At 50.5% G+C, this 13,127-nt stretch overlaps 1 protein-coding gene across 2 annotated transcripts in view; it reads left to right on the forward strand.

Annotated features, from left to right (window-relative positions):
* PARVB (parvin beta) overlaps positions 1-13,127 on the forward strand; it is a 92,485-nt gene that overhangs the window by 67,821 nt on the left and 11,537 nt on the right. For both annotated transcript variants that reach the window (XM_067559341.1, XM_067559342.1), the window contains exons 10-11: positions 1,599-1,667; positions 5,183-5,284. In XM_067559341.1, the coding sequence (XP_067415442.1) occupies positions 1,599-1,667; positions 5,183-5,284 (171 nt within the window). The remainder of the gene's footprint in view (positions 1-1,598; positions 1,668-5,182; positions 5,285-13,127) is intronic.

The following is a 13,127-nucleotide window of genomic DNA, read 5'->3' on the forward strand; positions in this document are numbered from 1 at the left end:
GCCCATCAAAATCATACAAATTTCACTGAAAAGTTACAACTGAAGTGCTTCTTTTGAAGCTTTGTGGCTTGGTCCAAAACTCTTTGGAGTCAGTTAAGACTCTCATAATGTTAAGTGGGTTTTGGATCATACCCTGGGTGTTTGTCTGCACACTTCCATATAGTACTTCAAAGAAAACTACAGGTATTAATATCCAAAAGAATCATCCAGTGTCTGATCTGAGCAATTGCTTTGTAACAGGGGTGCCTTTCCACATCTGTCAGAGGGATAGATATATGTGTTGTGATTCATACGTTATGACTGCAAGAAGCTGTAATACATACACTATAAAAGTTTGAGAACTTTTGTTTAACTTGCACTCTTAAACTTCACTTTTATTAGTGCATCCACTGGGATGCTCACTTATGACAGCTGGGACAGCCCACTGGGTCTGTTCTCCCGATATAAGATCACAGGCCACCTTCTCTTCCACTTCAATGTGCCTCGTTTTGGCGGCAAAGGGAAAAAGAAGAATAGCCATTAATCTGTGTCGGTTTTTGTTAATAGAGCACAAAGACTTTGCATTATTCCATTAGCTTGTCCAAATACCAATGTTAAACTATTGGTTTAACTCATAAAACTGAGTAACTATTTTACATAGAAATTGGAATTGAAATTTGCTTCTTTGCTTTAAATGATGATTGTTGTGGTTTTTATTTGTATTACTGTTGCACCTAGGAGCCCTAGTCATGGACCAGGACAGAATAGGTGTTTCCCAGTATACATTTAAATTAATATGTTTAGGCTTGTAGCATGGACAAGTTTTTATTTTTCCATTCTGAAACTATTGTTAAAAACATTTTTAAAAAGTTGACTGAATTTTAAGTTAATGCTGTCGATTTAATATAAATTTTAAAATCTGACTCCATGTCCCCTTTAAAAATATTTTAAGGAGATGGCTAGATTGCTGGGATAAATACATTAGTATATATTTATGCTGCTGTTGTCTCTCTGCTGAATGTTAGCAGATGTCCAGGGCCTTGCAGGTCAACTTCCTGTTGGGATGGAAATCAGTGACACAGGGCCTGGATATATTCTTATTGTGACTTGTTTATTTATACATAGACATCAGTTCTGGAACAGAGGTGGTCACAAAGAGCACACCGACAGCCCCTTCATTCAAGAATCTCAGCCTAATACCAATGTCCAGTTCCCATAGAACAATTCTAGCCCAAAAATTGACTCTGGTTTAGAGAATTAAGGCAGAAAGCGCAAACTCCTGCTGCTTGCCAGGGCTTTCCCAAAGGACCTGCAACTGAACCAACACACCACAGCATTTCCTCCAGGACTAAAAATGTGCTTGCATGCTAAGAAAAATAGCCTGTAAGATGTATAAGAGCACCATCTGGTGACTCCTGCCATAATATTGTTGTGATGGAGATACTGTAGTAATTTACACTATTATATCTCTTTAATTCTTTTATTTTTGTGTACTGGTAAAGATTGTATTGTGACAATTAATTCACCAATCTTTTTAGTGTAATGCGGTATTTAATCCTACCATAGGGGCATTGGTTCTTGTTTCTAATCTCACTGATCCTTGTCATCTTCCTTTACAGTCTCTGATCACCTTTGTGAACAAACACCTAAATAAGCTGAATTTGGAAGTGACAGAATTAGAAACACAGGTAAGAGCTTTATACAAGAAACTAAATCTCAAGGTATAAATTACTAATTTAGGTCCTGATTCTGCAAACTCTTATGCATGTGCTTATCTTTATGCAGGTGTGTAGCTCAGTTAGGGTTATTTATGTGTAAGAGTTTTTGCCTTGTAGGCGATCATAATTTGCAGTAGTATTTGCCTCTGGCTGCTTCTCTTTTCCCACTGTTGCACATATGACTTATAGCAGATACTGCTGGTAATTTGTAACCATGCTTGGCTTCAAATAACTAGGGAAGTTTTAGAATATTAAATATTTGTTTATATTATTGACTGTAATATATGGCTGGGTTTCAGACCAATTTTTCTAACACATCAAAGAAAACATTTGCAAAGCATTAGCTGTATTAATTAATTTATGGATGAGAGCAGGTCACAGCATGACTTTCCCAGTTGTGTGAATTCAGGCTGTTGATCTGAACCAGGAAGAATCCCCAGATGATTCAGTAATTGATGTGGCATATATCTGTCTGTGTTTCACTCAGATTAGGTGTTGGATATTCTTGGAAACACTATTATACAATCAAACATGAGTTCTGTAGACACGGACATGTTGCTTTCACTCAGCTGCGAATATATCAGAAGCTTGCATAACTAACTGCAGTAATAGAAACAATTACACTGTGTTATGAAAGAGAGTTCACTGAAGATAAAGACTACTTTAAATTGGGACAAAGTGATTAACGTATTCTTTGCTGTTTGCCCTGGAGAGTAAGTGTGGGCACTGGATAGTTAGAGAATTGGTAACAGAATAGTGAGCATTTCATTTAGGTAATTGGTTTGAATCTAGCCTAGGCTGATGTTGATTAAATTGATCATCCATTGATTGATGTTCTGTGTAGGGTTGTGATATTTCTCTGCCCCTTCTCCTCCTCTTCCCTTGAGGCTCTGGCCCCTTCTCCGCCTCTTCCCCTGGGTCCTGCCGCCTTTTCTGCCTCTTCCCGCAGGCCCCACCCCCATCGCTTGCTCCTCTCTCCCATGCAACCCCATAGGGTTTCCAGTTCTGAGGTACATCTGCCTACACATCCTAGGGGTAATCAGCACAATTTGCACACACACGGAGGGATTTTCCTTTACGGACACTCATTTGACTCATTTGACACACACAGACTGGGAGATTTGATTTACACGCACACAGACACACAGAGTGGGAGATGAGCACACCTGTTCAGTGGGAGCAGGGGAAGGGAGCTCCCCCTTTTGCAGGTACAGCTGGGGTGGAGGACTCCCCCCTACATTTACACGGATGCCCAGACTGGGGAAGAGACTCCCCTTATTTGCAGTAGTACCTGAGAGAGAAGGTCCCACCCACTATCACACTCAGTGGGTGTGTGGAAGAAAGAGAGACAGGTGCTCCCCCATTTGCAGCAGACCCACCCGAGAGACAAGAGGAGGGAGCACCCCACCCATATGTTGCATGCCACCCAGTTCCTGCACCCTGCCTAACTCCAGGCTGAGAAACTTTCTGAACTTTCCCCAGTTGGGTGGTTGGGAGTGGGCAGAGCAGGGACGGCTGCAGGCTGTGATTGGCTGGGTGGGCAGGACACTGGGCTGTGATTGTCTGGGCTCTATCCCCCTCCTCATGAGGGTACTGAGCATTTGCTGGGTAAGCGTCTCTCAGCGAGTTAAATTCAAATTGGCAGCAGGGTTGCCACCGTGGAAAACAGATTAAAAAAACCACCCCTGGATATCAGGGCTTGTGAAATGGCACCTGGACACACAAGCTGAAACCAGGACTGTCCGGGTGAAAACCCTAGTTTTGTGGCTTTAGTGAATGGGAGCTTTCAGTCCAGTTCTGGGACCTGGCTATCTGTATCACAAAAATACACTCTAGATCTTTGCCAAGACACCAGTGATTAATTGGGCTATGGAGACTTGAGCAACTCTCTTGCCCCAAGAGTCTTGTATGATTCCTGTCAATGTGGTATCTGATTTATGGATACAGGTCTTTGATCTCCAAGGGCTGTCAATCCAGCACCATTCACAAGTGATGAAATGTGCAAATAATGTAAAAAAGTACAAGAAAATGGGCCAGGGAAGGTTACAGTAAGTGGAAATATTGGTTATATGAGACACCCTACTATTTTAGGAATTGATCAGAGTCTTGGAACTCTTAACATTGCACTTACTGTGAAAGTAATTGCTAAACTGTCTGCAGTCCAAGTGGTCAGAATTAACAAGGATTTTTATGCTTTGGAGAGTAGGTTGAGAAACTATCATGTCTGAAAAGTTACTAGATCACACAGAATTTTGATCACTGAACTTTTGCTTACCTTGGTCAGATTGTGCATTACCGGGCTGGCTTGGGTGTATCTGTACTACCGTCCCTTATTAGATGGAATCAGACTTGGTCAAGTGTTTGAAATAATTTCTCCCTCTAGTGGTTGGCTTACAAAGAGGATGTAGAGGAAGATTTTTTTAAAGGAACAAATGGCATTTCCATTTGGAGTTAGGCACCTCTCTGCCATTTGTGCCTTTGAAAATCTCCTCTGTAAGCCTAGTGACAGCTAATAGGAGGTTCTGCTTCTGCTTACGTGGTAGATCCTTATTCCATACCACATTTCTGTGGCTCTGGTTTCTGAAGTGTGTGCATCTATGGATTGTTACTGCTTTATCATTTGTATTACTGTAGAGTATAAGAGCCCTAATCGTGGACCAGGACCCCATGGTGCTAGAAGTTGTACAAACACAGACCAAAAAGACAGTCCTGGCCTCAGAGAACTCTTTGCCATGTGTCGTCCTTATCTCTGATAAAAGGTCCAGGGTATGTCACAGAGGTCACAGTGGAACCCATATAGGGAACTCTGTTTTGGAATATGCAGTACCTACCTACATTTAAAAGGAATTGTATTGGTTTACAGCAGAGAAACTGTACTGTTGACTCTCTTTATAGGCTTGAGTGTGGCTCTCCTCTTGCACTGGAGCACTCCCTCCCCAGTCAAGTGAACATATATATGATGTAAAACAAGGAAAAGATACATAAAGTTTTGTGTGGTTTGCTGGGGTGTGTTTTAAAGATGTGGTTTCCCATTGTCAGTGTAGCTCATCGTTATTTTACTCGTAGTGAGAGGGTGGTGAAACCAGTGCTCCCAGATGTGGGGAGGCATCTGTGTGTCCCTCTGCAGCAATCTGTCTAGCCACTCAGGGATATGTCAATGGACTCCAAAGAAAAACCTGTTTGGCATTTCTTAGCTGAAAGGATATTGACCATGAGACAGGACCTTGATGGTTGAGTCTGTGAAGAAGAGGGACTGGCCGGGGATCCTACTGTTTCTGACACCAGTGCAGTAAACTTCTCTCCAGTCCTGAATGGGTCAGGAAGTAGATTATCAAAGGTCTGTAAACGAGCTAATGAAGTGCTGCAAGCAGAGGTAAGTGGTTTGGGTTATTTATCTTGATTTTTCTCATTGCTTGGAAAGCCTTGCATAAAACCAGGTGTCTCCTGCCTGCCATCTGGAATTTCACCACTCTCTCTCTCCTCAGTTTGCGGATGGCGTCTACTTGGTATTGCTCATGGGTCTGCTTGAAGACTATTTTGTTCCACTGCACAACTTCTATTTAACGCCTGAAAGTTTTGATCAGAAGGTAAGTAAGAAATTCCAGTTTGTGCTCCTCTCGCTACCAAATCACCTGAGCTATTTTCCACCCATTGGCTCTGTGCTCTTCATGCCCTATTAAGCCAGAGTATAGTATATCTTTTCTTTCAAAGGCTGTAGCAAAGTGCATTCGCTGTAACATTTGGCAGTCACTACAATCTGTACTTTAAAGGTTGCCTGTGAAACAAAGGTGTCCATTGCAGTGACTTTACTAACACCTCCTGAATGACCTCAGCAGCTAGGCTAAGAGAGGCATTCAGCATGCTGTTACCTACAAAGGTATTTAAGAGAAGAAAAGCTAGGTCCTTTGATGTCCAGCACAGCTCGGGTCAAATGATGTTTATAAACCCAAAGGGTATAAAATAATAAATAGTTTGCACTTACGTAGAACTCTTACATGTTCAAATTGATTTACTTATTATTGTAGCAATGCTTAAAGGCCCCTCTGAGACCAGGGCCGCATTTTATTAGACATCGTACATAGTCCCAGTAAAACACAATCCCCATCCTGAGCTGCTTACAATCTAAATGTGCAAGAAAGGAAAAAGGGGGGAGACAGGAAATAGTATTATTCCCATTTTACAGATGGGAAACTGAGACACAAAGAGGCTAAGTGACTTGGCCAAGGTAGCACAGACAGTCACTACCACACTGCCTGGAATTGAACCCAGTCCTGAGTCTCATTTCAGTGCCTTCACCACAAAGCCATCCTTTTATCTTTCCCAATTTTTGTCACTTCCCTATCAGGTAAGTCATATTACCCCCTGGGTACTTGAGAAACTGAGGCAGAGCAGTAGTCACGTGGCACAGCTGGTCTCTGACAGTACGGGGATTAGAACTCACTTGCTGAGTACTGATAGTGGGATTGACTCTGTACCAGACAACAACAAGATGTGGGCCCTGATCCTACAGTGAGCGCCACGTAGGCCGCATGTAGCACAAAGCCCTGCTGATATCAATAGGAATCGACACTGGCTCGGGGATCTGCTGGTGCACAAGTCACTGCAGATCGAGAGCCATTGTTCCTCCCCCATTGGGTTTATAACCTAGGTAGGCAGATGGCACATTGGGGGACCCAGAGCAAGGCTCTAGCTAAGCACTTGAATTTTCTTTCTTTCCATTTGGTAAGATGAGAATGACAGCATCTGAGCTAGCGTGGGTTATTGTGGATGGGCGTTGCAAACGAAGTGAGCCGTGAGGTGAGGGTGAGGATTTGCCATGCTGGTTAAAGGAGGTTGTTCCCCTGGGTGGCATAAACCATTGGCGCCTAGAGCCATATGCATATTATGCACATTGCGCACCACCTGGAGGGGCGACAGGTCGTCCGTATTGGGCCTTCCCCACTGCAGTGGTGAGCAGCAGTGCTGGCTGCTGACTGCCCACTCAGGCCGGGCCCCATGTCCCCTTCCTCATGATTGGGAGTGCTGCGGGGGCCACAATTGAATGAGTGGCATGGCAACCTGGTGCATGGGTCGTCATGATGGAAGGGCAGCAGGGCCAAACCTGAGGAGGCAGAGAGGCAGCCAGCACTGCTTCTCCTTGCTGCTGCGGTGGGGCTGGCTCCTGCACCAGGGCTTGTCCACCCTCATCCCACTTCTAGCAACTTTCCCCTCTGCTCTGCCCACAGGACTTGCTCAACGACAGCCTCAAGACCTGCTACAAGTAGGGAGAGCTGCAGTGAATGCCAGCACAGGGTGGCTGGCTGGGAGAGGGGTAGCAGGGAGCTCCCTCCCCTGCGAGGTTGGCTCCTTAGTCTGGTGTGGTTTGGTGGTAGTTCTGATAGGAGCACATAGTGCATTCCGGGGTTTGAATCAGAGCCGGAACTGGCAGCATCCGGGTTTGACATGTTAGTAAAGTTACAGGAACTTACTACTCTTTAAGGGGCTGATCCTGCAAGATGCTAAGCACTTTCAGTTCCTGGTGACTTTAGTGAAGGTTGAGGAGGCCCAGCGTCTACATTGAAGGACCAGGTCTTCACTTTGCAACTCACTTTTGATGAATATAGCTCAATCTCATCAGAAGGGATCGTACAAATATTGCGGGGTGAAAAATATATTGTACCAAATTAGGAAAGTATTGTAACTGGCTGAAGTGGTTTCCTGAAACGCCCTGCCCCGTTAACCAGTATTGATCCCACTGAGAAACAGCTCTGTGGATTTTGCTGACTCACTGAGGCAGGTGATTAGTTGACAGATGTGGATGTATGGGAAGTGTGGGTGGCTTCCTGGAGAGAAGAGGATCCAGGATGTGATCTGAGAAGTCCTGTGAGAGAAATCCCTAGGAGCAACCAAACCTGAGGATAAGATCTGAGCTGATCTTTGTTATCTTAGAGTTTTCTTTCCTAATAAAGAAATGCCAAGGGAGTGGGTGATGATGGACTTCATATTCTGTGGGAACTGTGTTTATAGAGCAGGTTGGGAAAGATGGCTGGTTTTATTACTTCATAAAAAAACCTCCGTGCTACTGCTTAGCTTTTTCTTCCTACACTTTTACTCTCTTTCTTATGGGTGAATTTTCCTGAGTATAAAATCATATGGTGCTTGTCTGTAGTGCCATAGATACTCAGCTGTGATTGTGATTGTGCTGTTGCTTGTTTAACTGTCTAGCTGCATGAGACTCATGCTGAACCAAAATTATTGGTTCTATCTTCAAGTGATTGCTCATATCCATTCCCATATAGGTGTGTGCATGCTCCGTGCACAGTTTCCCGGAACGTTTTTGCCCTTAGCAGTCCCGGTAGGGTCGGCTCAGGCGCCCCCTGGAGTCCCGCGCCCATGGCGCGGTACATAGGGCACTGCCGACCCCACCGGCCCCCAGTTCCTTCTTTCCGCCCGTTGACGGTTGCTGGAACATTGCCTCTTGCTTGCAAGTCGCAAACCCTTAGCTCTTTTGTTCTACAAATCAAGTACAGTTAGTTAGATAGTTTGGAAAACCCTCAGGGGTTTTTCTCTGCGTTGGGCCATGCCTCGCTCAACGGATTTCAAGCCTTGCACCGAGTGTGCTAAGCCGGTCCCTGTGAGTGACCCTCACTCACGCTGCCTCCGATGCCTCGGGGAGCAGCACCGCAGGGACAAATGCAAGATTTGCAGAGCCTTCAAGCCACGGACCCAGAAGGAGAGAGAGGCGCGGCTGAAGGCGATATTGATGGAGTCCGCTCTACGTCCGGACCCCGAGCCAGCGCGGTCATCTGCGGCACCGAGCGTCTCCTCGGTGCGGAGCGCTCCGCCGGCACCGACATCGTCCAATGGGCTGGCACCAAAGCGCCACAAGGAGACAGCGCACCGGGACTCCTCCGCACCGCCGACCCGGCACCGGGGGAGTCCGGAGATGCCCCAGCCACGTGCCGTCGAGAGTACTCAGGCACCGGCATCTCCGCGCAAGGAGCCCTCCCCAACTCCTTGGAGTGGGGCAGAGCCCTTGCAGGGACCGTCAACGCCGGAGGCGTTCGCCGCGGCACGCGCCCTCATGGGCCTGCCCACGCCTCCGTCCCACCCTCGGCCGAGGTTGGGACTTGCGTCTCGGGGTAAGCCCGCAATGGGTGGACCCGGTGGGTGGAGGAGACAGGAGTCGAAGTCTCCCCCCAGACGGTTGAGGAGGGTTGAGAGAGTGGGCTCCCCTCCCAGCTCCGGCACTGAGTCCAGCTCCTCGACACCACGGCACTGTGGAAGGTCGAGGAGTTCACGGGGGTCCACGACACCATCCTCCGTCGACAGCCCGGCTCGGCACCACAGCACGCAGCACCGGTCTAGATCCCCGGCACCCAGTCCGGCGCGGATCCCGGTGCCCTCCACGGCAGCACAGCCAGAGTCATCGGCACCGCTGCCGCTGCCGTCTTTGCCATCGCCGCCCACGGCACCGCCGGCTGCACCATCGCCGACCATGGCACCACTACATGCGGCACCGACATCTCTGGCACCGCTGCACCCAGCACTGGCGTCCTCGGCACCGACTCACCGGACACCGACATGCAGTCCATCCCGCGGTCGATCCCGCTCCTCAGGTCGGCACCAATCCCGGTCCCGATCCTCTCGCCGGCACCGACGGCACCGCTCCCGATCTCCTGGGGGCAAACGTCGTCAGAAGTCGTCACGGGGGAGGAGATGCTCGGGCTCGAGCAGCTCCTCTCCATGCCAGCACCGCTCACGCAGCACTCGCCATCGTCTTCTGGTTCTAGGAGCTGCTCCCCCGTGACCGGGAGCAAGCACCGCTCCAGCGGATCCGGCTCCAGATCAAGGCACCAGGTAGCCCACTCGGCACCGATGCCAGATCCAGCATGGCCCCAGGGACCTTGGCAGTAGCCTTATTGGGGCCCCTGGGGTACACAGGTGGGACAGGCGACGGCTTCACTTCGGTCATCTGCAGCGCCGCCACCGCCTCCTCCAGCGTCCCACATGGAGAAGGATCATCCCTCGGACGAGGGATCTGATCCGGAAGAAGGCCCCTCCACAGGGCCCCTTCCTCAGTCCTCCTCCTCATCCCCGGACGATGTCACCTCCCGGGGTCGCAAGGGCCCATGGCCAGATTTCAGAGCTCACCAGGAAATGCTAAAAAGAGTTGCTGGCAACCTGGGACTAGACCTGAAGGAGCTCTCCAAGGAGGAGGATCCCCTATTCGGAGCCTCGGGGATGGTAGGCCCATCTAGAGTAGCCCTCCCTATCCACGAGAGGATGCTCAAGGTGGCCAAGTCCCTTTGGCAGACTCCAGCCTCGGTTCCTCCCACTGCCGAGGGAGCCAAGAAGAAGTACTCCGTCCCTGTGGAGGGGGTGGAGTACTTATACATTCACCCTGCACCGTGCTCTCTGGTTGTCGATGCTGTCAATCAGAGAGAGAGACAAGGGGGTCAATCCAACACCCCTAAGAATAAAGACGCCAAAAAACTGGACCTCTTCGGCTGGAAGGCCTATACAACAGCGTCTCTGCAGCTGAGGATCGCCAATCATCAGGCGCTCCTAGGGAGGTACAACCTCAACCTATGGTCCTCTCTGCAGAGGCTTGCCGAGGTCCTTCCCCAGGTCCTGCCCCAGGACAAGACCGCGGATTTCATGGCGGTGATAGAGGAAGGGGCTGCAGTGGCAGGAGCAGCCCTAAATTCCTCCAGTGACGCGGCGGATGCTGCCAGTCGGGCCATTGCATCGGCCATCACTATGAGGAGGGCCTCGTGGCTCCAGTCTTCGGGTCTGTCCCAGGAAGCCCAGCGCACCATCCAGGATCTTCCCTTCGATGGAGCTGGACTATTCTCGGACAGAACTGACAACAAGCTGCACGCCCTCAAGGATTCGAGGGCCACGCTTCGCTCCCTGGGGATTTACACCCCTCAGGCTGCGAGGCGACAGTCTCGGCCCCAGGGCCAGCGGCAGCCTCAACCACCACCGAGGCAGCCCCCCAGACCCGCTCAACCCAGGAGGGGTCGGGAGAGGTTCTGAGGCCGTAACCGCTCGGGGTCTTCGGCGGGGACCCAAGGCTCGAATAAGGGCCAAAATAATAAAAAGTCTTTTTGACGGTGCGCAAGGGGGTGGTACTCTTACTTGCCCCCTGCCTCTCAACCGACCCTTTGCCCACAGGTTGCGGCCATTTTACGCCCACTGGCAAAGTGTCACTTCGGACCAATTGGTCCTTGGTATAGTCCGCAGGGGCTATGCCTTACAGCTCACGGCCTTCCCCCCGGACTCCGCTCCGGTCCAGTCCCTCTCCAGGGACCCATTGCACGAGCAACTCCTCACGCAGGAAGTCTGCTCCCTCCTCCAGCTGGGAGCGGTGGAGGAAGTTCCTCCGGGGGAAAGGGGTCAAGGGTTTTACTCCCGGTATTTCTTAATCCCCAAGGCCAAGGGGGGCCTGAGGCCCATTCTAGATCTCCGCCGTCTGAACAGGTTTATCAGACGCCTAAAGTTTCGGATGGTCTCCCTGGCCTCTATCATTCCTACCCTAGACCTAGGGGACTGGTATGCGGCCCTCGATCTCAAGGATGCATATTTTCATATTTCTATCCTACCAGGACACAGAAGGTTCCTACGGTTCATGGTAGCTGGTGTCCACTACCAATTTACAGCCCTGCCATTTGGTCTTTCGTCTGCCCCCAGGGTTTTTACGAAATGTATGGCGGTGGTGGCAGAGCATCTGCGCCGCAAGGGAGTCCAGATATTCCCATACCTGAACGATTGGCTGATCCGGGGCAGGTCCAGGGCCCATGTCAGGAACAGCCTGGAACTCACGTGCACGGCATGCACTGACCTGGGTCTGCTCATCAACGAGCAGAAATGCATTCTCACCCCGGTGCAGCGCATAGAGTTCATTGGGGCCACACTAGATGCCACCCAGGCCAGAGCCTTCCTCCCGAGGCCCCGCTTCAAGGCGATGGCTGCCTTGATAGACGACCTTCACAGGTCCCCCACGACGACAGCCAGGCGATGCCTTCAGCTGTTGGGACACATGGCAGCCTTCACGTATGTGGTGCGGTTAGCTCGTCTCAGACTCAGGCCTCTTCAGATGTGGCTAGCCTTAGTGTACACCCCGAGCAGACATCCTCTCAACAAGATAGTCACTTTACCCACCCCAGTACTGACTTCCCTACTTTGATGGAAGGACCCGAGGGAGGTGTTGAAGGGATTTCCCTTAAGGGAGATGGTACCGTCGGTGACCTTGATCACCGACGCCTCCGACGTGGGGTGGGGAGCGCACATCACTGGCAACCTCAGCACCCAAGGGCGCTGGTCACCAAGCGAGATGTCCCTGCATATCAATGTCAGGGAACTCAGAGCAGTCCGCCTCGCTTGCAAGGTCTTCCTCCGGTTCCTCCGGGGCAGAGTGGTACAGGTCCTAACGGACAATACGGCAGCCATGTTCTATATGAACAGGCAGGGGGGAGCACACTCCTCGGCCCTGTGCCAGGAGGCCACATTGCTCTGGGACCTAGCGGTGAGGCACGACTTCCACATAGCTGCCTCTCACCTCCCGGGGGTCAGGAACAACGAGGCGGACCGCCTCAGCAGATCGTTCCTCCCCCGGCACGATTGGTCACTACACCAGGAGGTGGTGAATTCCATCTTCCACAGGTGGGGGGTTCCCCATCTGGACCTGTTCGTATCGGCCTCGAACAGGAAATGCCCGAGGTTCTGCTCACTCCGAGGGCGCGAACCGGGCTCTGTTTCCGATGCGTTCCTGATAGAATGGACGGGGGCCCTCATGTATGCTTTTCCCCCCGTCCCCTTGCTATCCAGAGTCCTCTTGAAAATCAAGAGAGACAAGGCAGACATCATAATGATCGCCCCAGCTTGGCCGAGACAGCACTGGTTCAGCATATTGCTGGACCTGTCCATAGCCACGCCCCTGCCGCTTCCGAGGACCAGGGTCGCCTGCTCCACCCAAACCTGGACTTCCTCCACCTGACAGCGTGGAGACTCTGTGGTTAACGGCGGGTGAGAGAACCTGCTGCATTCAGGTGCAGCAGGTCCTGCTTAGCAGCAGGAAACCTTCCACCCAGGTGGTGTACCGAGCCAAGTGGAAGCGGTTTACATGTTGGGCTCAGACCCGGGGTATCCTACCGAGCTCCTCGCCAATACAGGCGATTTTGGAGTACCTCCTACACCTGAAGCTGCAGGGCTTAGCCCTGGCCTCTCTCAGGGTACACCTGGCGGCCATCTCGGCCTTCCACCAGCCGATGGAAGGCAGATCCCTGTTTTCACACCCCATGTCATCTAGGTTCCTTAAGGGGGTGGAGAGGCTATGTCCCCAGGTCCATGACCCGGTGCCTCCCTGGGACTTGAACCTGGTCCTCGCCATGCTGACAGGACCCCCCTTCGAGCCCTTGGCGACATGCCCATTGCTCGTACTCTCCT

The sequence above is a fragment of the Emydura macquarii genome, unplaced genomic scaffold (genome assembly GCF_026122565.2).
Source record: "Emydura macquarii macquarii isolate MOO-44397 ecotype Brisbane River unplaced genomic scaffold, CSIRO-AGI_Emac_v2 contig_2205, whole genome shotgun sequence".
Taxonomy (NCBI): domain Eukaryota; kingdom Metazoa; phylum Chordata; order Testudines; family Chelidae; genus Emydura; species Emydura macquarii.